Source organism: Nomascus leucogenys, chromosome 19 (genome assembly GCF_006542625.1).
Source record: "Nomascus leucogenys isolate Asia chromosome 19, Asia_NLE_v1, whole genome shotgun sequence".
NCBI classification, from domain to species: Eukaryota; Metazoa; Chordata; class Mammalia; order Primates; family Hylobatidae; genus Nomascus; species Nomascus leucogenys.
The window spans coordinates 54270866-54295633 of NC_044399.1; the positions used below are offsets into that span (position 1 = coordinate 54270866).

The 24768-nt window shown below is 36.5% G+C and overlaps 1 protein-coding gene across 9 annotated transcripts in view; it reads right to left on the minus strand.

Moving 5' to 3' along the window:
- Positions 1–24768, minus strand: part of BIRC6 (baculoviral IAP repeat containing 6) — a 258422-nt gene that overhangs the window by 69296 nt on the left and 164358 nt on the right. For all 9 annotated transcript variants that reach the window (XR_004027064.1, XM_030800387.1, XM_030800383.1 and 6 more), the window contains 6 exons: positions 24475–24604; positions 18417–18548; positions 17808–17972; positions 13626–13799; positions 11889–12085; positions 1–183 (listed from right to left, as the gene is read on the minus strand). The exon at positions 1–183 is cut by the window's left edge and continues 118 nt beyond it. Coding sequence is in view for 8 of the 9 variants with exons in the window: in XM_030800387.1 (XP_030656247.1) it covers positions 1–183; positions 11889–12085; positions 13626–13799; positions 17808–17972; positions 18417–18548; positions 24475–24604 (981 nt within the window). In the remaining variant the exon portion in view is untranslated. The remainder of the gene's footprint in view (positions 184–11888; positions 12086–13625; positions 13800–17807; positions 17973–18416; positions 18549–24474; positions 24605–24768) is intronic.

The following is a 24768-nucleotide window of genomic DNA, read 5'->3' on the forward strand; positions in this document are numbered from 1 at the left end:
CAAAGAATGGGCAGGTATGGGAGACATGGTCTGTACTGCTGACTTGATAGGTGGGGGTTCAGCCGCAATAGTTTCTGGTGCTTCATAAACTAACTCCCCTGACTGTTCAATGGTCACCCATTCAAACTGATCGCTATCCTTCGGCTTTTCCTGAGTGGTAGATGTTACAACTGGAGCACTCACCTAAAGAAAAAGAAAAGTGTTTGCTTGGCCATTCACATTTTCAACATCAGATTCAAAGTAAAGACTTAACTTTAAACGATCTCTTTAAAATATAGGACTATAAGGATTAATAAAGCTGCTTGCTCTAAAAAACAAGCTTCCAGCCGGGCGCAGTGGCTCACACCTGTAATCCCAGCACTTTGCGAGGCTGAGGCAGGTGGATCACTTGAGGTCAGGAACTCGAGACCAGCCTGGCCAACATGGTGAAACCCCGTCTCTACTAAAAATACAGAAATTTGCCAGGTGTGGTGGTGCACACCTGTAGTCCCAGCTATTCAGGAGGCTGAGGCAGAAGAAACACTTGAATCCAGGAGGTGGAAGGCGCAGTGAGCCAAGATCACACCACCGCACTCCAGCCTGGGCAACAAAACTATCTCAAAAAAATAAATAAAAACAAGCTTCCAAACATCAAGACACACATGACAGCAGAAGTATGGCAGGGTCTGCCAAGTGTCTCTACATTAGTTATTATTTCCACCTTTATAATTAGTTAAGTATCTGTATGCAGATTCTTGAGACTATTTAAATATCTTATTTCTCACCAAACTTTTGATCAGTCTTAGCATTTTTATAATTGTGCCTGAAACAATTACTATAGTGGTTATGAAAAGGAGAACTTTCTAATTCTGTCATTCTTTCTACATTTATTAGTTGGCACCAAGCTATAAGAAAAAATATTCCCTTCTTATCCATTAATTTTTATCAGTATAGATTCTAACTTTATTACATAGGTATACTGTTACTATCACTATTAATTTTGATGCCTAAGGGGAATAAGATTTGGTCTCTGAGACTCCACTAAAGCAGGATCCTGCTTCCTTTTAACTTGTCCCCCATCGTTCTTTGAGCACTTCCTTGCTTTCTAGCACAGCAAAACATTCTAGGCTCATGTTCTACATACTCTTCCTCAATACTAGAATTTCTCCAAGAAGCCCTGATTTCTTTTAGTAGAAACTTTTTAAAATGACAATATGGGAGATGTATATGCATATATCACTAGGGGGAGTCTGCTTCTGGGTCCTAGCAGCAAACATACCTAGAAAATACATGTATGTATATATGTGTAAATATATATAGAGAGACATAATTTCTAGCATGTATTTTTCAAAACTGTCAAGGCCATCAAGGCCACGAAAGATAAATAAAGATAGCAGAATTGTTACATATGGAAGACTACAAGACAACAAAATGCAATATATGATCCTGAACTACTAGTATCCTCAAACCATGCCAAAGAAAATTGATTTCTTTTTCTTTGGCCCTAAAGAACATTAGAAGGACAACTGGCAAAAGATGAATAAGATTTGCAGTTTATAGTACAGAGTCAATGTGAACTCCTGATTTGTATAATTGTACTGTGGTTATCCAAGAGAAGTTTTCTGAACTTAGGAATAAAGGAGCATCATGTCTATAATTTAATCTTAATAATTCAAAGAAAAACTCAAAATTCTGAGCATGGTTGCCCTACAAACTTTTCATTGCATTTAGAAATACTCTACTTATCTTGCTTGGCCATGAATAATGCACTTCACTAGATACTAACTTGAAGTTCCACACTCAAACATATAATTAAATGAATAGTGAGCTCATCACAGAGTTATCTCACTATTCACTTCAAATATCAGGATCATTCCTAAGATTCCTGTATGACTTTAGCAGACTGACGGGTAACTCTGTGGGGTGATTTTTAAATGAACAGTGAGGTAACTCTGTGATTAGTTCACTATTTCTTACTTCTTTTACATATATATGTAGAAGTCTTAAGCTGATCTATAGCTTAGATCAGTCTTAAGTTGATCTGCGGCTACACTACATGCATCTGTACACTGAATAAAACAGGTGCAATTTTGATGCCAGCCTATTTTGACTACTGAAGCTTAGGCCAGAATGACAATATGAAATAGCCTACTTGTTAAGAACATGGGAATTTGAGGCACTTTTCACTTCTAAACCATTTTGAAACCCTTTATAGGCAAATTTTTAAAGTACCTCTATATTTATTATTTTATGCTGCACAAAAGATAGTTTCATATAAACGTACCTGTATAATAGAACATTGTTACAGAAGCAGAACTTTATCTCGTCATAATTGTTTTCTTAAAGGACTATTTCTCATATGATGTCACAAAACAAAACAAAACAAATACAATGAAAGCAAAAAGACAGCAAAACCAAAGAGCTCTTGATTTATAGCATTCAAATTCTTTAACAAGTGAAAGACCCTCAACTTCACAAAAATCAGAACAACAAATTAAAACCACTATCATATATTTCCAATCACCCATTATACAGATACAAATTTTTAAGTCTTATATTAGATATGTATACAATTCTTCACAATTTTTTTCATTATAGCTAACAACTGGAAACAATAAAAATGCTAGTCAACATTAAGACTGATACACACAATAAGGTATAGTTAAATATACAGCAAGTATACTAGAGCTATACAAATGAGATCACCACAGGTTTAGGCATCAACAAAGATTAATTTCAGAATACAGGTTCAGCAAAAGCACCAAACAGTAGAATATAAACTGATATTTACATAAATGTCACAAGTATAACTATTCAAACAGAACTGTTTTAGGGTATTAATATTAAGATGGATTTTTTAAACTATTATATTCACTTGTATTATTTCACATTTTGAAAGTCAAAACTGAAAAGTATATAAAAACATGCTTTTTGCTCAATTAACAACAAATAAATTTTATTTCTGATATACTGGCATAAAATAGCTCAATTTCCCAAAGAAAAGACTCTAATAAGGACGTGCTCACTTTGAATAATGTCTAAAACACAAATAAATTATTTTAAATAAGATGAAAAGGATCTGATTTATATCACAGGCTTTTAGGAATTACGATATTCCAACCATGTGATGTCTTTAATTCTGACACTCATTATATGTCACAGCAAACTGAGAAGACATGATACTTTCTAAAGTAGTCAAATGCTCCAATTTAAGAACAAAAAATGAGTTTCGGTTTAAATTGGAGAAACATGGGATTAATGTGATTTCAAAATCATAGCCATGGTACTTAAAAATGAAAACAGACTAAAAATTCTATATGTTTGATTACAATTCTGTATGAGTGTACACATACAAACGTACATATGCACTTCTTGTATTGATTCTGGTTGTGTTTCTCAAGGAATTTATCCATTATATCTAAGTATCAAATATGTTGGCATAAAGTTGGTTATAATAGTACCTTATTTCATTCTATAGAAATTATAATAATGTGCTTGCTATCATTTGTGGATGTCCAATTTGTGTGGTTTTCCCTTTTTCTTGAAAATTTTTCATAGTTTATCAATTTTACTAAAAGTCTCAAAAGACAAAATGTATGGCTTTCTTGTTTCTCTTTGATTTTTTTGTTTTATATTTAATTGATTCTGGCTCTTACTGTAGTAATTCCTTGCTTCTGATTTTTGGTTAATTGTACTCCTGTTTTTCTAGTTTCTTGAGGTGGGAGTGTACATCATGGATAAATCTCCTCTTTTAATTATATGCATTTAAAGCTATAAAATCTCTCTATAGACTGCTATAGCTATATCCCATATGTCATGTTGGCATTATCGTTTTGAAATATATTGTAGTATCTATTGTGATTTCTTCTTTCACCCATGTGTTATTAAAATCTATACTGCTTAGGTTACACATATTTGAGGTTTTCTAGATGTTACTGCTATTGATTTCCTATTTAATTCTGTTGTGGTCACAGAACATACTGGGTTTGACTTTAATGTTTTTAAATTTACTGAGACTTTTTGTATAGGCCAGCATACTGTCTATCTTTCTTTGGAAAGAAGTACATCCTGTAGTTGGTAAATGCTTTGTTCCATAAATATTGCTTAGGTCCATCTAGAAGTTTTGGGCGTTTCTCCCAACATCTCCTACTTCCTCACTTTGTTTCATTTACTGAGAGATAAATGTTATAATCTATTACTGAAATGTAGATTTATCTAATTCTTCCTTCAGTTCTGTAAATTTCTGATTCATGTACTTTGAAGCTATTAAATACACACAAATTTAGGATTGTTATGACTTATTCTGAATTAATAATTTCATAGTGATTTAATGACCCTCTTTATTTCTTATATGCTGGTCTATAATTCAACTTTGTCATATATTTAAAAAAAGGGATAGCAGCTTTTTTAAACACATCTCTTTTAGGCAGCATATACTTGGGCTTTGCTTTTTTCTCTATTCTGACAAATGTTTGCTTTTCAAATAGGGTATTTAATACACTTACATTCATTCATTCATTCATTCATTCATTTATTTGTTTAATCATAGAGATGGAGTCTCACTCTGTCACCCAGGCTGGAGTGCAGGGGCACGATCTCAGCTCACTGCAACCTCTGCCTCCCAGGTTCAAGCGATTCTCCTGCCTCGGCCTCTCAAGTAGCTGGGATTACAGAGGTGTGCCACCACTGCTGGCTAATTATCATATTTTTTAGTAGAGGCGGGGTTTCATCATGTTGGCCAGGCTGGTCTCGAACTCCTGAGCTCACGTGATCCGCCTGCCTCAGCCTCCCAAAGTGCTGGGATTACTGGCATGAGCCACCATGCCCAGCCATACACTGTACATTGTTGATGAGATGTTATATCAACTCTTGATTTTAAAATCTTCCTTGGAGTGTGTTTAGTTTAGTTCTGTTTAGCAGATACATAAATTATTGGTAGATCACCCTGAACTTAGAGGCTTTTGTAATTTATTAGAAGAGTCTATTTTGATTTTTCCCTTATTTCTCAAGTGAATCTTTACTAGGATGTAGCCTTTACTCCTAATGTATGGGCCATTTGGAATTCCAATGGAAAAACCAAGATTTTTATCTTTGAGCAGGACTAAAACTGTAAATTGTATCCTCTCTGTGACAGACAGCAGCTGAAATCTCTGCACAGCTTTTTCAGCATTCTAGTTCATGCCTGCTCTCAAAATGCCTATGTTTAATAATTCTGGAGCAAGCTATGGATGTACAGAATTTGGAGCTCCTCAGCTTTGGCTTCCTCCTTTCTGAATTCCCATTTTCCAGCCAGTATGGAAGAATCAAACTCCAGCCAATATGACTGTGGCTTAAGTCTGAGTTCTACCTGTCCCACCCCACAAAGACTGAGGAATACCCCCAGAGAAAAGCAGTATAGACACTAATATTACTGAATGTGATTCTATTAATAGTGTGTTTAAATCCTCTTTAATTTCTGCCTGCTTCTAGTTGCTCTTCAAAGCCTTTAAATAAGTGTTTTAAAATATATTTTGCCTAGAGCTTTTAACTATATAGAGACAACAGAGTTAATCCCATACTTTTTATTCAAAAAAACCTGATTTTTGAGACGCGATGGGCGAGGTGGGTGAAGAATTGTAGAAAATTTTCTCCAATGGGTATAAAATTATAGGATGACAGAATTTTTTGCTTTATTTTGTTGCTTGTTGTCTTCTAGCATTTTAAAGTTATAGTGAGTTTCTTAATCCTGAGTTCTAGTTTGATTACACTGTGGTCTGAGAGATAGTTTGTTATTATTTCTGTTCTTTTACATTTGCTGAGGAGTGCTTTACTTCCAACTATGTGGTGAATTTTGGACTAGGAGTGGTGTAGTGCCGAAAAGAATGTATATTCTGTTGATGTCTATTAGGTCCGCTTGGTGCAGAGCTGAGTTCAATTCCTGGATATCCTTGTTAACTTTCTGTCTCATTGATCTGTCTAATGTTGACAATGGGGTGTTACAGATTGTATATCTAGAAAACCCCATTGTCTCAGCCCAGAATCTCCTTAAGCTGATAGGCAACTTCAGCAAAGTCTCAGGATACAAAATCAATATGCAAAAATCACAAGCATTTTTATATACCAGTAACAGACAAACAGAGAGCCAAATCATGAGTGAACTCCCATTCACAACTGCTTCAAAGAGAATAAAATACCTAGGAATCCAACTTACAAAGGATGTGAAGGACCTCTTCAAGGAGAACTACAAACCACTGCTCAATGAAATAAAAGAGGCTACCAACAAATGGAAGAACATTCCATGCTCATGGGTTGGAAGAATAAGTATCGTGAAAATGGCCATACTGCCCAAGGTAATTTATAGATTCAATGCCATCCCCATCAAGCTACCAATGACTTTCTTCACAGAATTGGAAAAAACTACTTTAAAGTTCATATGGAACCAAAAAAGAGCCTGCACTGCCAAGTCAATCCTAAGCCAAAAGAACAAAGCTGAAGGCATCACGCTACCTGACTTCAAACTATACTACAAGGCTACAGTAACCAAAACAGCATGGTACTGGTACCAAAAGACATATAGACCAATGGAACAGAACAAAGCCCTCAGAAAAAAATGCCGCATATCTACAACTATCTGATCTTTGACAAACCTGACAAAAACAAGAAATGGGGAAAGGATTCCCTACTTAATAAATGGTGCTGGGAAAACTGGCTAGCCATATGTAGAAAGCTGAAACTGGATCCCTTCCTTACACCTTATACAAAAATTAATTCAAGATGGATTAAAGACTTAAATGTTAGACCTAAAACCATAAAAACCCTAGAAGAAAACCTAGGCAATACTATTCAGGACATAGGCATGGGCAAGGACTTCATGTCTAAAACACCAAAAGCAATGGCAACAAAAGCCAAAATTGACAAATGGGATCTCATTAAACTAAAGAGCTTCTGCACAGCAAAAGAAACTACCATCAGAGTGAACAGGCAACCTAAGAATGGGAGAAAATTTTTTCAATCTACTCATCTGACAAAGGGCTAATATCCAGCACCTACAACAAACTCAAACAAATTTACAAGAAAAAAACAACCCCATCAAAAAGCGGGTGAAGGATATGAACAGATGCTTCTCAAAAGAAGACATTTATGCAGCCAAAAGACACATGAAAAAATGCTCATCATCAGTGGCCATCAGAGAAATGCAAATCAAAACCACAATGAGATACCATCTCATACCAGTTAGAATGGCGATCATTAAAAAGTCAGGAAAACAACAGGTGCTGGAGAGGATGTGGAGAAATAGGAACACTTTCACACTGTTGGTGGGACTGTAAACTAGTTCAACCATTGTGGAAGTCAGTGTGGCGATTCCTCAGGGATCTAGAACTAGAAATACCATTTGACCCAGCCATCCCATTACTGGATATATACCCAAAGGATTATAAATCATGCTGCTATAAAGACACATGCACACGTATATTTATTGTGGCACTATTCACAATAGCAAAGACTTGGAACCAAGCCAAATGTCCAACAATGATAGACTGGATTAAGAAAATGTGGCACATATATACCATGGAATACTATGCAGCCATAAAAAATGAGTTCATGTCCTTTGTAGGGACATGGATGAAGCTGGAAACCATCATTCTCAGCAAACTGTCACAAGGACAGAAAACCAAACACTGCGTGTTCTCACTCATAGGTGGGAACTGAACAATGAGAACACATGGACACAGGAAGGGGAACATCACACACCGGGGCCTGTTGTGGGGTGGGGGGAGCGGGAGGGATAGCATTAGGAGATATACCTAATGCTAAATGACGAGTTAATGGGTGCAGCATACCAACATGGCACATGTATACATGTGTAACAAACCTGCACGTTGTGCACATGTACCCTAAAACTTAAAGTATAATAAAAATAAATAAATAAAATAAAATAAAGTTGTAATTCCCTAGCTCATATGGTTTCTGTTGAAAGGCCAGTTGTGAGTGTTACTGCTGCTGTTTTTAAAATATAGGTCACTTCCTTTATAGCTGGTTTTAAAATTCTCTCATTGTCTTAGCATTTTTTTTTTTTTTTTTTTTTGCTTTTTTGGGGGTATGAGGTCTTGTTATGTTGCCCAGGTGGTATGGAACCCGTGGGCTCAAGTAATCCTCCCGCTTCAGTTTCCTGAATAGCTGGGATTTCAGGGATGCACCGCAGTGGCCAGCTGTCTTTGTTTTTAACCACTTTTACCATGACAATTCCAGGCATGCACATCCTGCATAAAGTTAACAGTTTCTTAAATGTTGAATTGAGATTTAAGTTTTATATCTATCTGGGAAATTTTTCTTCTTCTCAATACTGTTTCTGTCCATGTTTCAACTCACTCTTTTTCTGGGACTATAAATTCATGTATGTTAGAATTTTTCACTTCAGTCCATACAGCTCTTATGTTCTTTTCATTCCTTACACTTTCTATGCTTCCATTTGAACAATTTCTTTTTCTTTTTTTTTTTTTTGAGACAGACTCTCGCTCTGTCACCCAGGCTGGAGTGCAGTGGTGCAATCTCGGCTCACTGAAGCCTCCGCCTCCCGGGTTCAAGCAATTCTCCTGCCTCAGCCTCCTGAGTAGCTGGGATTACAAGCATCCACCACCATGCCCAGCTAATTTTTGTACTTTTAGTAGAGATGGAATTTCACCATGTTGGCCAGGCTGATCTCGAACTCCCGACCTCAGGTGATCCGCCTGCCTCGGCCTCCCAAAGTGCTGGGATTACAGGCATTAGCTGCCGCGCCAAGCCGAATGATTTCTTTTGATACATCTTCCAGTTCACTACTGTTGCAATCTTCAGTGTCTCTTTTTTTTTCTGAGATGGAGTTTCATTCTTGTCACCCAGGCTGGGGTGCAATGAAGCCATCTCGGCTCACTGCAACCTCCACCTCCCGGGTTCAAGCAGCTCTCTTGCCTCAGCCTCCTGAATGGCTGGGATTACAGGCGCCCACTACCACATCGGGGTAATTTTTGTATTTTTAGTAGAGACAGGGTTTCACCATGTTGGCCAGGCTGATCTTGAACTCCTGACCGCAGGTGACTCTCCTGCCTTGGCCTCACAAAGTGCTGGGATTACAAGTGTGATTACAGGATTACAGGCTGGGATTACACCGTGCGCAGCCAGTGTCTCTTATTAAACACACCTAACAGTATCCTTAATTTGATATATTAGAAATTCTCAACCCATCCCATATAGCTAGTATTATCCTGACACCAAAACCAGACAAAGGCATTACAACTATAGACCAAACTCTATTAGTTTTCTACTGCTGCTATAACACATTGCCACAAACTCAGTGGCTCAGAACAGCACAAATTTATTATTTTAAAATTCCAGAGGTCAGAAATCCAAAATAGGTCTTATGGGACTAAAATCAAAGAACACGTTCCTTCTGGAGGCTCTTAGGAAACAACAGTTCCTCACCTTTTCCAGCTTCCAGAGGCTACTTACGTTCCATGGCTCTTGGGTGCTTCCATCATCACATCATATCCTCTATTCCTGGCTTATGCTTAGACGGCTGAGGAGATCCATGAGTTACATGCCTAATCTCTTCAAAGAGCCCTCTATGTGACTGAATACTCTGACTTTTGATGTTTCTAAGGCATTAGCAAAAGGTTGTCCAGCCTCACCCTTGGCTTATACTTTGGAGCATGCTTTTCTGATAGTGAATCTCTAAATTTTAGCACCTTCTGTGATCTGGATAGGTAATTTCACAAATTGACAAGCACTGATTGCCTGTTTCTCAACAGTTCTTCTCTCAATTTATATCTTTCCTTGCACATTTCACTATAAGCAGCAAGAAAAAAACAGGTTGTACCTTCACCACTTTGTGTGGAAATCTCAGCTAAATATCCAAGTTCATTACATGCAAGTGCTGCTTTCTATATTTAGGACACAAATGAGTTAATATTTCCGCTTCTATATGACAAAGATCCCTTTTCCTTCAGGTTCTGGTAACATGTTCCTCATTTCCTTCTAAACCTCCTTGTCAGCACTTTAAACACCCGTATGTCTAACAAGTCTGCTTATGACAATTCAGATATTCTCTAAGACACTGTAGGTTTTCTCCCCTATGATCCTTACTTCCTTCTGGGCCCTCACTGGCAGAAGCTTCATCATCCACAATTTATCTAACAATCTGTTCAAGGTAATCTAGATTTTTTTTTTTTTTTTTTGAGACGGAGTCTCGCTCTGTCACCCAGGCTGGAGTGCAGTGGCGCGATCTTGGCTCACTGCAAGCTCCGCCTCCCGGGTTCACGCCATTCTCCTGCCTCAGCCTCTCCGAGTAGCTGGGACTACAGGCGCCCGCCACCACGCCCGGCTAATTTTTTGTATTTTTAGTAGAGACGGGGTTTCACCGTGGTCTCGATCTCCTGACCTCATGATCCGCCCGCCTCGGCCTCCCAAAGTGCTGGGATTACAAGCGTGAGCCACCGCACCCGGCCTAGATTTTTTTTTAAAATCATGCTACTCAAAATTATTCCATACTCTGCCAAGTACCCAATTCTAAAGTCACTTTCACATTTTTAGGTATATATTACCAGGACCCCATTTCCAGTTACTAATCAATATAGTAAACCACACTGAATACTAAATTAGAAAAAATCATTTATGTTGAGCAATAATAATGCTGAAAATGTTGGGGTCTTTTCTGCTTCAAACTTTTAAGTAATTATGTCATTGTCTAGTAAGAAAATTTTACTCATTCTGTGTCAATCACCTTATAACATAGTTATATCATCTTATATTTTTGAATAGTAGGTAAGCAATAACATGAATAAGTATTATTGTGGGTTGCATTTTGTCCTCCCAAGATATGTTCAAGTCCTAACCCCTAGCACCTATGAAGGTGACCTTATTTGGAAATGGGGCCTTTGCAGATGTAATCAAGTTAAGATGAGGAAATAATGGTTTGGAGGACCCTACATTAAATGACTGGTGTCCTTATAAGGAGAGATAGATTCAAGGACACACAGGAAAGATGGCCATATGACGACGTAGGCAGAAATTAAAGTGATTCAGCTACAAACCAATGAACAGCAAGAACTACTGGCAACCAATAGAAGCCAGGAAGAAGCAAGGAAGGAGTCTTCCCTACAGCCTGAATTCAGAGGGAGCATGGCCCTGCTGATATCTTGATTTCAGGCTTACAGCCTCCTCAACTGTTGGGAATAAATTTCAGTTGTTTTAAGCCAGCCCATTTGTGGCATTTTGGTACAGCAGCTCAGGAAACTATAATAAGAGTCTAGAGCTACTATACCAAAATAACCACACACACACACACACACACACACACACACACACACACACACGACATGAAATCAAAGAGAATAATTCCCCTACTTCATTCAACAAACATAAAGTTTTGTTTTTACAACTCTCCATGCACCAAACTTCCTACTGATTGATACAAGAGCATGGAAAGCACAGATATTGACAGCTTTGTAAATGAACACAGGAATAGGTCATGTTTTTAAATCACCAAAAATGGAAATGGCATCTGAAACAGGAATAAAAGGTAAACAAAAAGACATATATTGGTTGCAGTATACACTGCTATTTTACTCTCCTATTTCCAATAATATCTCTAATAAATATCACACGTAAAGCAGCATAGAAAAGAGAATGCTAGTGTTACAACCATGAAATCAAGATAAATGCTACGGCGTAGTAAGTTTGGCAGATGTGCTTGATCTTCAACATTTCTTCCATACTTACTAAAGGTCATGAAGCTCTGTACAGACTGACCATTGAAAGAGTTATATAATGTTCAAAAAATATAAAGCAAAGCGTATTTCTACACAATTAATCCAAGTACATTAAAAAACAAACATTAAAAAGAATGAAGGGCTTAGCTATGGAATGATATACTCGATTAGGAAATCTTATCTTACCTGTTGAATTACTTCTGGATATAGCATGGGTAGTCTTTCAGCAATAAGAGCCAGTCCACCCATTCCTGCAAAAACTTGTAATGGTGACTGAATTGGACAGGTTTCAAGCAAAGATTCATCCAATATCCCATCCATGCATTCATCACCTGGAGTGAGAGCCTCATCTTCTGGACAGCTAGCAAGTAAGTCCCCATGATCTAGACAATAAATTACAAATAACTGAATAGGTAAGAAAGGGTATATTTTTATAATATTCTTTCATTTACAAAAGCAGGTATTACTGCTTTCTTGCTACTCAAAAAAGAGCACAAAACATCATTTATTTAGATATAGCTGTATTATGGCTAGACGCTACAATGACCTTTAAATGACTTCTGATACTGCCTTCTTTAGTCTTGTTATTGGAAGAATGGTTCACGGACTAGTAGCATGGGCATCATCTGGAAGCTAGTTTGAAATGAAGAATCTCCATTTTAACAGTATGATGCCGGTCATTTGTAAGCATACTGAAGTGTGAGAAGCACTGTCCTTTAGGGCATACTTGTAACTTACATCCTATGTTAAAATAAATAAGTTCTCAAAGTTCTCATAGCATATCATATGCTCTAAAGTATCCTATTAAGAAAAATTAATGACAAAGACTTCTCTTACTGAAAACAAAAAATTATACCGCATTAGTTTAACTCTGAATTACTCACTAAAGAAAACCAAAAGGTCGCGTAACCAGACCCTTTAAACATTAAAACAAAAGAGAGAAATAATCGTGCTGAAAAACTGGGCAAAGAAAATATACCAAAATTTGCTGAAGAATACAAAAGACCAATAACTAAAGATTGAATTTTAGTCATGAGAAAGATGGAAAGTTTAAATAAGTTCATACCATACTCACACTGTGAAAACTTACATAGCATTTATAGCAGTAAAAAATTGGAAACAACCACAGTGTTTCAATGATTGGGGAACAAATAAATTTTCTTATATTTGTATGAAAAAATAGCCAATTCAAAAATGGACATTCAAAAATATTTAATGGAATATAAGGGCCGGATGCGGTGGCTCATGCCTATATCCCAGCACTTTGTGAGGCCGAAACGGGCAGATCAGTTGAGGTCAGGAGTTACAGACTAGCCTGGCCAACATGGTGAAACCTTGTCTCTACGAAAAATACAAAAATTAGCCGGGCATGGTGGTGGGTGCCTGTAATCCCTGCTTTTCAGGAGGCTGAGGCAGGAAAATCACTTTAACTCAGGAGCCGGAGGTTGCAGTGAACTGAGATCACGCCTCTGCACTCTGGCCTGGGAGACAGAGTAAGACTCTGTCTCAAAAAAAAAAAAAAAAAAAAAATTAATGGAATATATAAGTAAAAAACAAAAATATGTGATCTCAATTATATGAGAAAACATGTTTATATGAAAGAAATGCCACTCAATATAAATTATAAGTAAGTTGTAAGTTGAGTTTCTCACTTTTATTATAAAACAATTCACATAGCTCTCACAGAAATATCAGAAATTAAAGTACATGCGCTCAGAAAACAAATGATGTTATAAGAAATAATGCAACTTAGTTTCCAAATGAAATAATGGCCATTTTTTATATTTACAAAAATTCAGTTATAAAAAAATTATATCTTATGTTGATATAATAAAAACACAAGTCAATTAAGTCATTAGCTACAGAAATCTCTGCTGCTTTGTATGACAGTCTGTAATTTTTAAAGTAGTATTATGCACATACCTTTTTCAGGGTGTAGTCTTTTATAAGAATCTGTTTTTGATAGACTTGGGTCTGTTATAACTCTTGATCCCAATTTAACAGTCAGATCTATCGAGCGGTAACCCTGAGGAAGTTTTCGGTCATATAGGAGAGTTAAAAGCTGGGCAAGTGTCATTTCAGCTGGCAATGGCTGGCCTAAAATGATATAACTAAGTTAAATCTGGAAACCAAGAAAGAAACATTTACTTGGTTTAATTATTATCTGCTTTTACCAAATTACAGGCAAGAGTTTGATTGTGAAACCAATTTCAAAACAATTAAAAAATTCAACAGCCATTGGAAAGTTTACAAAAAGTGAGTTTATTTCTGACATATAATAATGAACAATAATGTCTGTAAAAGTGTTAAAAAGTCATGGGCAAAACGTAAACAAAGGAACAGACATTTCCATAAATCTGATGTGGGCCATTTTTTTCTATAAAGGGACAGCTAATAAATACTTTAAGCTGGGGGGGCCATATAGTCTCTGTTACAACTGCTAATCTATGTTGTAGCAGAGAAGCAGCTATGGACAATACACTAGTAAATGGGCATAGCTGTATTCCAACAAAACTTTATTCCAGGCAGAAGGCAAGACTCACATCACCTAGGTAATGGGCCATGAAATATGTCACAAGGACCTCTCTGGACAAAGGTATCCAACCCACCAGTCAATAGTTTGTTGACCTCCACCATGCATCAACAATGTAAAGCTAAGAAGAAAAATTCCTTTGAACTGAGTTGGCAATTTCATTTTAATACAGCATGAAAATGGTGATAAAATAGAGGATGGGTATCCCTCATCCAAAATACTTGAGACTAGAACTGTTTCAGATTTTTTTTTTTCATTTTCTAATATTTGCACATACACAATGAGTTATCTTAGGGAGGGGATCCAAGTGGAAACACAAAATTTATTTTTGTGTGTATACACACATACACACATCCCTTATATACATAGCCTTAACGTAATTTTATACAGTATTTTTGATAATTTTGTGCCTGTAATAAAGTTTGTGTACCCTGAACCATCAGAAAGCAAACGTGTCACTATCTCAGCCATCCATGTCAACAAGAGTCATCATTCCTGACTCTTAATCTACAAGCTACCAAGAAATACTTTCTTACATTTATTCACACATTAAGTACTTAACAGTAAAAATATGACATACCATTAACACTGAAAAAATAACGTGTCAGGGCAACTAAGCAGCATAGTAGCATCATCAGGATACCTGTTTCAGCTATTAAACAAAACCAACCACACAGCCGGGCATAGTGGCTCATGCCTGCAATCCCAGCACTTTGGGAGGCCGAGGCAGATGGACCACCTAAGGCCAGAAGTTCAAGACCAGCCTGGTCAACATGGTGAAACCCCATCTCTATCAAATATACAAAAATTAGCCAGGCGTGGTGGCGGTCGCCTGTAATCCCAGCTACTCGGGAGGCTGAGGCAGGAGAACTGCTTGAACCCAGGAGGCGGAGGTTGCAGTGAGCTGAGATCACGCCATTGCGCTCCAGCCTAGTCAACAAGAGTGAAACTACGTCTCCAAAAAAAAAAAAAAAAAGGAAAAAGCAGCCACAAACAACAGCAGGCTTTCAGTCTTCACCTATGATGCTGCTGTGTTTTTATTAAAAGGTTACTATAAACTGTGTTTTTTAGGTAGGAAGAAACATCAGAAGCAGCTGAGGGACCAGGAAGTGGATCCCATGGGGGATGAAGAGACATTCTGCTGGAAGGCTTTTAAAAATGCTTCTTGCGGAGTCACCTGCCTCATTAACGTGGTTTTTAGCTCAGAAGTCTCTCTTCAATTTTAAAACCTGACATGGTTTTTCACTCTGTTGTTAATGCATGCTGCCCTAATCCTTCAATACGTCCACCATACATTTTCACCATGTCTTCTTCTATAAGCACCTTTTCTGTGGTGTTAACTTGACCTTCTTCATCACTATCATAACCCTGATTCAAAACCATTTCGACTATTTTACCACCAGTCAGTGAATGAATAACTGAAGCATTATTATCGAAGTTCAAAACTTCTTTGACACCTACTTCTTCCAGCTTACTGCTGAACTCTGAAGGTATATTTTTTACATATGTAAGGAGGTCAGACATCATTTTTTTTCTCTTGACATACAGAATCCTTCAAAGTCACACACAGTTCATCATTATCACTAAACACAGTTGCAGGCCAGAGGTTCTGCCAGGCATGCACCACTGTGTCTTTGTCACTGTGTTCCAAGTATTGGCAACAACATATATGGCATTCTTTATACTAAACTCCTTTTGAAAATTTTCTGCACCCACGCCTCTGTTCACTGCTGCCAGCATGCTGTTCAAGAAGGTGGATTTATATTTTCTATTCATTGATCTAAAGACACCCTGGTCACATGGCTGAATTAATGAAGTCACATTTGAGGGAAAGTACACAGCATAAACATCAGTTTTGAGAATTTTAGCTGGAGGATGAATTGGGTGATATCAAGGAATAACAAACTCCTACATCATCCAGTCTAGCTTATGGGCAGTACATACAAGCCACTGGTACAAAATGTTTGTGAAACCAATCAGAAAAGATGTCTGTGGTGATCCATACTTTTGTGTCAGCGTAACCATGGACTGGTAAGAAATTCACTCCTTGAAAACAACAAGTGTGAAAGGTTTTGCCTATCAGAGCATGTTTGTACTTATGTATGCCAGTTGCATTAGCACATCCCAGGACAGTTATTCTGTCCTTGGTATCCTTAATTCCTGGAGGGGCTGTCTCATCAGCTGTAGTCCAGTGTCTTTTTGAGACAATAACACCAGAACAGTGACATATTTCATCAGCATTATAAACTGTTCTGGCAGATTTTCATCAGCAATGACTTTGGCAAATTTATCAACGAACTTCTCCATTGCTTCATTATCATCAGATGCTTTATCACCACAAATCTTTAAAAATGTAATGTCATATCTTCTCTTAAACTTCTGCAACCAGTGTGTTGAATATTCATAGTTCCTTTCAACATTCAGTTCATCATGATAGATAGTTACTTGTTTCATGATCAGCATACTATTAAGAGGCACGTGTTCACTGCCAACACTGATGGATTCACTATTTCAATACACAATCAATATCTTCATTTTTAGCTTTATGGAGTGCTTTTTCTATTTTTCATTAACCTCTATTCACCACTTGCAGCACAGAACATCAATGGTTTATCTTTCTGTTTGTTCAGGTCATGTACGGTGGTCATTCCAACACCAAACTCTCTTGAAAGACGTTTCACACTTACATTGCTGTCCAGTTTCTACAATAGCTCGTTTTTCTGTGCTACAGATAAACATAAATACTTCCTCTTTTTATCACTGTTACCCATAAGGGTATCTGGGGCCTTTTTGAAATTTCCAACACCACAGAGCAAAAAAACACAGTAATGAACACACATCTTGGCATCATGTGGGGCATCGTGGGAAACCTGCTGTTGGCACGTCTGGCATGGACATTTGCAGTTTTGTTACCCACTGTGGATATGTAGGGAGGAATCGGCATGCTCAAAAAATATATGAAGGGGGCTGGAAGGTCTTTTTCCTCTTGTGGATACTGAGAAAACTGTGTGCTGTGTGCCTGTGTTTAGATTGCAACCGTCATATGAGGTCGGATGTGGAATTTTCCACTTGTGTCATGTCAGCACTCAAAAAGTATCAGATACTAAATTTTTAGATTAGGGATGCTCAACCTGTTATCACCTTGAACAACAGACAGGACAGTGCTCAATAAATGTGTTTTATCTGGGAAGAACATATGGCTTAACTACCAGTGGTCTAAGAGTTCTACTGCTTGAACTAGTCCTACAAATTTGCCCCACAGTGTTTCCTAAATAACTTCTCATTAACTCTCTAAATATTTATTTCATCAATCATTTCATGGCACACTCACAGAAAAACTTAGAAAACCAGTAAAGTAGAAATAAATAACTTGATAGTGTTAAAAAGGATATGTAATAGATTACTCCTTCTTTGCTCTCACTTCTCTTCGGAGGAACTGTATAGAAGTCTCACTAACTCACTGATCTCATCAATGGCACCTGATTAAAATGATTTTGGTGATTCTGCCTCTGATTTACATAGTTTTAAGGCTAAAAAAATTTCTTTGATGTTTATTCATTGTGGAATATTACCTGCCAAGAGTTTGTGAAACAGGTGAAACACTGGGACAGTAATTATTTTGTTGGCAGCCTCTGCTCCTGAAGTACTTCCTATTTTATCAGGTATTGTCCTCCCCCTCCTGGATGGTGGGCGAGGTGGTGTAGCTGACACAGCACGTTTAGATTGAGACTTCAGCCCTAAAAGAAAAGGATCAGTAAGATTCTACATAGTCAACACACTAATATGAAGGAAAGCAGTGTTTCTAAAATATTTTAATAAGGCATGCATTCCTAGCTAATGTCAAAAGACAGAAATGTTCCTTCTAATCCAATATCTAATCTCCGAATTCTATTCGTCCCTCATGACAATAAATAAATAATTTTGGCATTGCATCTGTAACTATTTTCCTAAAAAGTAAAAACTGTAGCTAGCTGCTATAATCTCTGAAATACAGATGACAATCCATTTAGTGGAAAGTGAAAAAAAATAAAAATAAAAAGATAAAAATCTAGTATTAAAACATCATTACAAGTCGGCTTTTTGTATTACTACACTGTATTACATAAATTTCCTGTAACTAAAATTCTAATATTTTATAGAAATCCAAACAAAATCAAGATTATAAAAAATAGAAAGCATACCAGAGGCAACAACAACACTGTAATTGTCTTGAAATCCATTTTCCGCTTTAACTTTTTCTTTCTCTTCATGGTTTTTCTTTTCTTTGTCATCTTTTTGTTCACTAATTAATTTAGCTGTGATACTTGGAGTATCTGTAAGAAGATATTATCTAAAATACACTGCTTTTCCAAATCATTAAGAAGGGAAGTAATAAATATTTCAGAGGAAGATTATGCAAGATAATATTATCCTTAATACTAAGGCAATATAAAGGAATTTAGAAGAAATGGCATGAGGTAAAGGCCTCATACCCAATCTTTACTAACATTGATGAAGAAGACTCACCACTGTACTTAAGCCAGAATATTTAAGTTCTAATCTCTATAAAGCATTATATACAGTATTTTAATGGTACCACCTCCAGAAACAATGAAAAACCAGTAGCATGAAAACTTGCTTTATTTTAGCCATAGTTCAATGTGCTTGGCAACTGCATCTAATTCAGTCCTCACAACATAGAAATGAATGTTATTTTCAAAATGAAGAAACAGCCTTAGAAAGGCTACTGATATAATCTGTATATGGCAAATATGGGAAGCAAGCTCAAGATTTAGTCTATAGCATTAAGATAGACTTCTGCTTATACTACAAATGAAAGTATAAAAGAAGAAATTTCTGTAACAGATTTCCTGTTCTGTTAATTTTTATCTAGGACAAAAACAGGAATCTTAGACAACAAAGTAATGTGTTTTAAAATTTAATGTGTTTTACTTTAAAAAATGAGTATTAAGGGCTTTCATAGATAGTTATTACTCTGAATATTTCTTTCATTACTGTGGCATACAGCACACCACTAAAAATTATAAAATAAATGGGTGATCATATAATGTGATTTAGTTATTAAGAAATTTAAAGGCTGAATGATTGATTTGAAATTATAATTTTTTTCACTATGTAACTTGTTATCAAGTCTCCAATTCTTTTTTTTTTTTTTAGACAAGGTCTCGCTGTGTTGCCCAGGCTGGAGTGCAGTGGTGTAATCGCGGTTCACTGCAGCCTCAACATCCCAGGCTCAAGTGATTATCTTCCTCAGCCTCACAAGTAACTGAGACCACAGGCACATACCATGAATTTCTGTATTTTTAGGAGAGATGAGGTTTCGCTATGTTGCGCAGACTGTTGTCGAAATCCTGGGCTCAAGCCATCTGCCTGCCTCAGCCTACTAAAGTGCTGGGATTACAGGCATGAGCCACTGCATCTAGCTCAATTCTCTTTTTACTTCCCTAATTTAGCACAATTATGACCCAGTCTTTTATGTTAAAAAGGTTGAGACAATAAAACAATAAACAACATCTTTTGTAATAACTCTTATTTTATAGTTTTTAGTATACGAAAGTGATTTCAATTTATACAGCTTCTTAATACTAATTGCTAATTGCCTATAAACAGTTTTGTGAAGTAAAAAATTTTATACACATTACAAATGCATGATGCAACAATACATTTACTTTCTAACAAAAACAACCAAGCAACTAAAAATGGCAAACATACTGACACAGGTCAGAGTTAAACATTTAAATAATAAGAAATTCACAAAATTAATTCATAGTATAATCAGGTAAGAAAAGCACATAAAGAATATTAGGTAATAATTTACTTAGTGCAATTAGAAGTTTAGCCAATTTTCATTTACTACCCTTATTTCAAAAGTAAATATAAAGAATAAATGCCATTCAAACACTAAAAAAAATTTTCTCAACTTCCTTTTAAAAATGCTCTGGCTTCTGATATTAATTTACTTTTTTATTTTTTAATACAAATTTCTACTTTATTTTTTTCTCTGTACTTGAATGTATGCAAAAATCTGCTGTTTTAGAATTCCACTTCTGGAATTATAAGGATTAGGTTCATCTCCACCTGAAATAACCTTAACTAGGAATATATATTAACAATACTTTTCAGACACTGAGCACCAAGCAATGCAGGGCAGTGATGCCTGGGTGAGTGGAAACCAATGAGGTGACCCCTAGGATTGTGTGAGCTGTCTGGAAAAGAATTCCTAGGCCACAGCTCAGCACAACCTAGGTGTCACCCTAGACTGAGGATACAAGAGCCGGAAATCCAGGAATAAAAGATTTGCATGTATGCGGATTTGCATCTAGAGATCTGGAGATCCAGGGATCTATATAGGGTCTTCAAGACTTCAACATGTACTGACGAACAAATGTGAGCAAACCACTGAAGGCCAGGAAAGGTACTACCAAAAAGTAGCAGGGCAAGCAACCCCAGGGTTTCAGGGAATAAAATGCTTTGTGCTCTTAGACCATCTAGTGAATTCCTAACAGAGTACTCATAAAGGACAGAGCCTTAATAGTGGGGTCAAATGGGATTTAGAACTGCATTTTCAAACCTGGTACCTTAATTCTATTCTAATGAGGTACATATTTAAAGGTAAAATTCATTAAAATTAAAAATTCAATCTAAAAATTTAGTTTCTTAGTCTCATTTCATGTGCTTAACAGTTACCAAACTAGACAACATTGGTTTATAAAAATTACCAATAATTACAGTAAGTCTTGCCTTAGATTAAAAGCTGCTCTGATCCTACTTACAAAGATTAAAAGCAAGTCTAAAAGCAACAAACTGTTTTCAAATAATATCATTACATTTCATGAAAAAATAAAATATATATATTAGAATACAAAATATTCAGCACCCCAAAAAGTAAAATTTACATTGTCTGGCATCCAAGAAGATTCTCCAGGCAAATAAAGAAGCGAGAACATACAATCCATAAGGAAGAGAAAAATAATACAAACAGACTACTATGTTCAAGAAAGTTGAAGAAAACCTATACACTTCAAGTAAGGACAAGGAGATATAAAATGTCTAACAGATCAGACACAGGAAATTATCCAAAATTTAAAAATAGAGAAAAAAAATGATGGGGGGAAAAGAGGAAACACAGATTTGGGGAGGTGTCAAACAACTTCACATAGCCTAATAAGTAACTGTAATTATAAAAAAAGGGGAGGCAATTATTGAAGAAATAATTGCCAAAATATTTCCAAATTTTGTGAAATCTAAAACACACAGATTTAAGAAACTCAACAAACTCTAATCATAAGAAATGTGAAGAAAAAATTGTAAGGCACACAATCATCATACTCCTTAAAACCAGTGACAGAAATTTGTAAAAGCAAACAGACTGACACATAAAGGTTATTATTTGAAAGTAATATTGTCGGCCTGGTGTGGTGGCTCATGCCTGTAATCTCAGCACTTTGGGAGGCCGAGGAAGGCAGATCACTTGAGGTCAGGAGTTCGACATCAGCATGGCCAATATGACAAAACCCCATCTCTACTAAAAAAAAAAAAAAAAATACAAAAATTAGCCGAGTGTGGTGGCGCGTGCCTGTAATCCCAGCTACTCTGCAGACTGAGGCAGGAGAATTGCTTGAACCTGGGAGGCAGAGGTTGCAGTGAGCCGAGATTGTGCCACTGCACAGCCTGGGGGACAGAGTGAGACTCCGTCTCAAAAAAACAAAACAAAACAAAACAAAAAAAAAAAAAGAGAGAGAGAAAAATAACAGGTCACTTCCTTTTTGGCTAGTTTTAATATTCTCTTGTTGTCTTTGCTTTTTTTTTTTTTTTTTTTTTTTTTTTTTTTTGAGATGAGGTCTTGCTATGTTGCCCAGGTGGTCTGGAACTCATGGGCTCAAGTAATGCAGAGAAAGACTCCATCTCAAACAAAAAATAAGAAAGTATACCGTCAAAAGCTATAGATAGCAGGTAAATTTACTGAGGCAATACTTCTGAATTACTTATTCTTATACATGTTGATCTAATATAAACATACAAGTAAATCTATCAGAAAATATGGCTAAAGAGTATAAATCCACTTTAAAGAACCAAAAAAACTGCCAAATAGGTTACATTCAGCACATATAACTTTTGAGGGCATGTACTTCCAAAGCGATTAGCTTTTATTTTTGTGCAATACAGAAAACTATTTTGTAAAATATTTTGAATGCTAGAATGTTTTAGAATAGCATTCTTCCACAGTAAAGACTAATTAAAATGTTCAATTTTCAGTTATTTTGTATTAGAATGTCTACTTTTGCACAAGTTAAACGTATGAAATATCAATATCAATAACTGAGCTTAGTGCTCTTCCCCACTTTCTTCATTTAATTTTGTTTGTATGTGTTTTGAGAGAGTCTCGCTCTGTCGTCCAGGCTGGAGTGCAGTGGCGCAATCTCGGCTCACCGTAACCTCCACCTCTAGGGTTCAAGTGATTCTCCTACCTCAGTCCCCCAAATAGCTGGGACTACAGGTGCACGCCATCATGCCCAACTAATTTTCATATTTTTAGTAGAGATGGGTTTCCCCATCTTGGCAGGACTGGTCAAACTCCTGACCTAAGGTGATCCACCTGCCTTGGCCTCGCAAAGTGCTGGGATTACAGGCATGAGCCAACAAGGCTGGCCCATTTATTTAATTTTTAATTTTCATTTTTCTTCATCATGTAGAATGAACAATTTCAGGAAACTGATAGAAAATACCCTCTAACATCAAATTTTCAAAAAAGTTTCTCTGTATCAGATAAGGCAGTCATTTTCAATTTTTTTTAATATTTATAATAGTATGCTAACAACGTATTGTATAAGTTGTAAAACAGTAGGAAAGAATTATTATTTTATGCATATGCATATTAGACACAGCGACTGTGAAGCAGAAAACAATCTTTCCTACCTATAATGATTATATCCATTCACATGGTTTCACTTACCATCTATGTATGGTAACAACTCCCAAATCTCTTCAACTCTCTCTTTTACTCTGGGCTTTAGATTTGTATTTTTAACTGACAAATAGACATTTCCAACTTTTTTCTTAGATACTCCTATTCTTCCTTCAGTTCACAGCTTCCATGAAAAACTTAGGTCCCTTCTTATGTATACAGATAGAAATATACCTACTTATATTCATATTATAATGCAAACAGACATTTCTAGTTTATTTTAGAAATTGACAACAGACATAAGATCACAACTATCTTGTGGGGTGGAATGTGTGTCTTGCTCATGTTTATAATCTTAGCACAAATTATAGTGCTTGCACTTTGCAGATGGTCAACAAATTCACTCATTGATTAACCAGAATTTCAGAGCGGCAATACACTCCAACTATCTAAAGTTGATATGGGCCAGGCGCGGTAGCTCACACCTGTAATCCCAGCAATTTGGGAGGCCGAGGCGGGCGGGTCACTTGAGGTCAGGAGTTCGAGACCAGCCTGGCCAACATGGTGAAACTCAGTCTCTACTAAACATACAAAAAAATTAGCTGGGCGTGGTGGCACATGCCTGTAATGCCAGCTACTCGGGAGGCTGAGGCAGGAGAAATGCTTGAACATGGGAGGCAGAGGTTGTGGTGAGCCAAGATCGTTCCACTGCACTCCAACCTGGATGAGAGTGAGACCTCCCTCTCAAACTTTAAATAAATAAATAAAATAAAAAGTTGATATGCCTTTGCCATCAAAAACTGCTTTTTAAAAAAGTATCCCATATGTTGTTTAAAGGTATCATCCCGTAAAATACAGGCAAGAACCTAGGGGAAAATGCTCTCTCTGCTTTTTTCACTGACTACAATAAACAATAAGGTGACCAGTCAATTCTACCTACTGCATTTATGTCTTGATCACTGATCACCATCTTCAATTTAGTAAATGTTTATTAATTAGAATCTTGCTATTCAACCTAATATCCTGCAATTAATCTAGTATAAAATGACCAGATGGTTTATTGTGAGAAAATGCCATCAATGATTTGTCTGTATTTCTAGCTGCCCATTTGTCACTGTGACACATTAAACCAAAAAATTAGGGGTGCCTAAACGTATTTTACATTTTGTCCACTTGACTGGCTTCTTATGCTTCAAACTATAAAGATGTCTTGAACTTTCCTAGTCATTAATGGTTGCCAAGTGGATGCAGAAAATAAAGTTATAAAAACCAATAAATCTCCATATACATCAAACATAAAGTTAAAAAAAAACTAATACTTAAATCTGACTTGCCTGACACTCTGTCAAGAACATCTGATAATGTTGTTGAGACTGGCAAATGAAGAGTACGGAATTTGTGGCCTGCTCCATACATTGGATGCTGGATGACGTGGCTAGTAGCATTAATTCTACCTTTGTACAGCTGAAAATCAAGAAATCAAAGAAACCAGGAAGTAACTTTTTGGAGTACATATTGTTATAAAATAATCTCAAAAGCATCTAAGAATAAAATACTCAATAAATCCTACAAGATATAACTAATTTAGATATGGCATATTTGCCATGATTTGTTGGTCAACTTTTGCA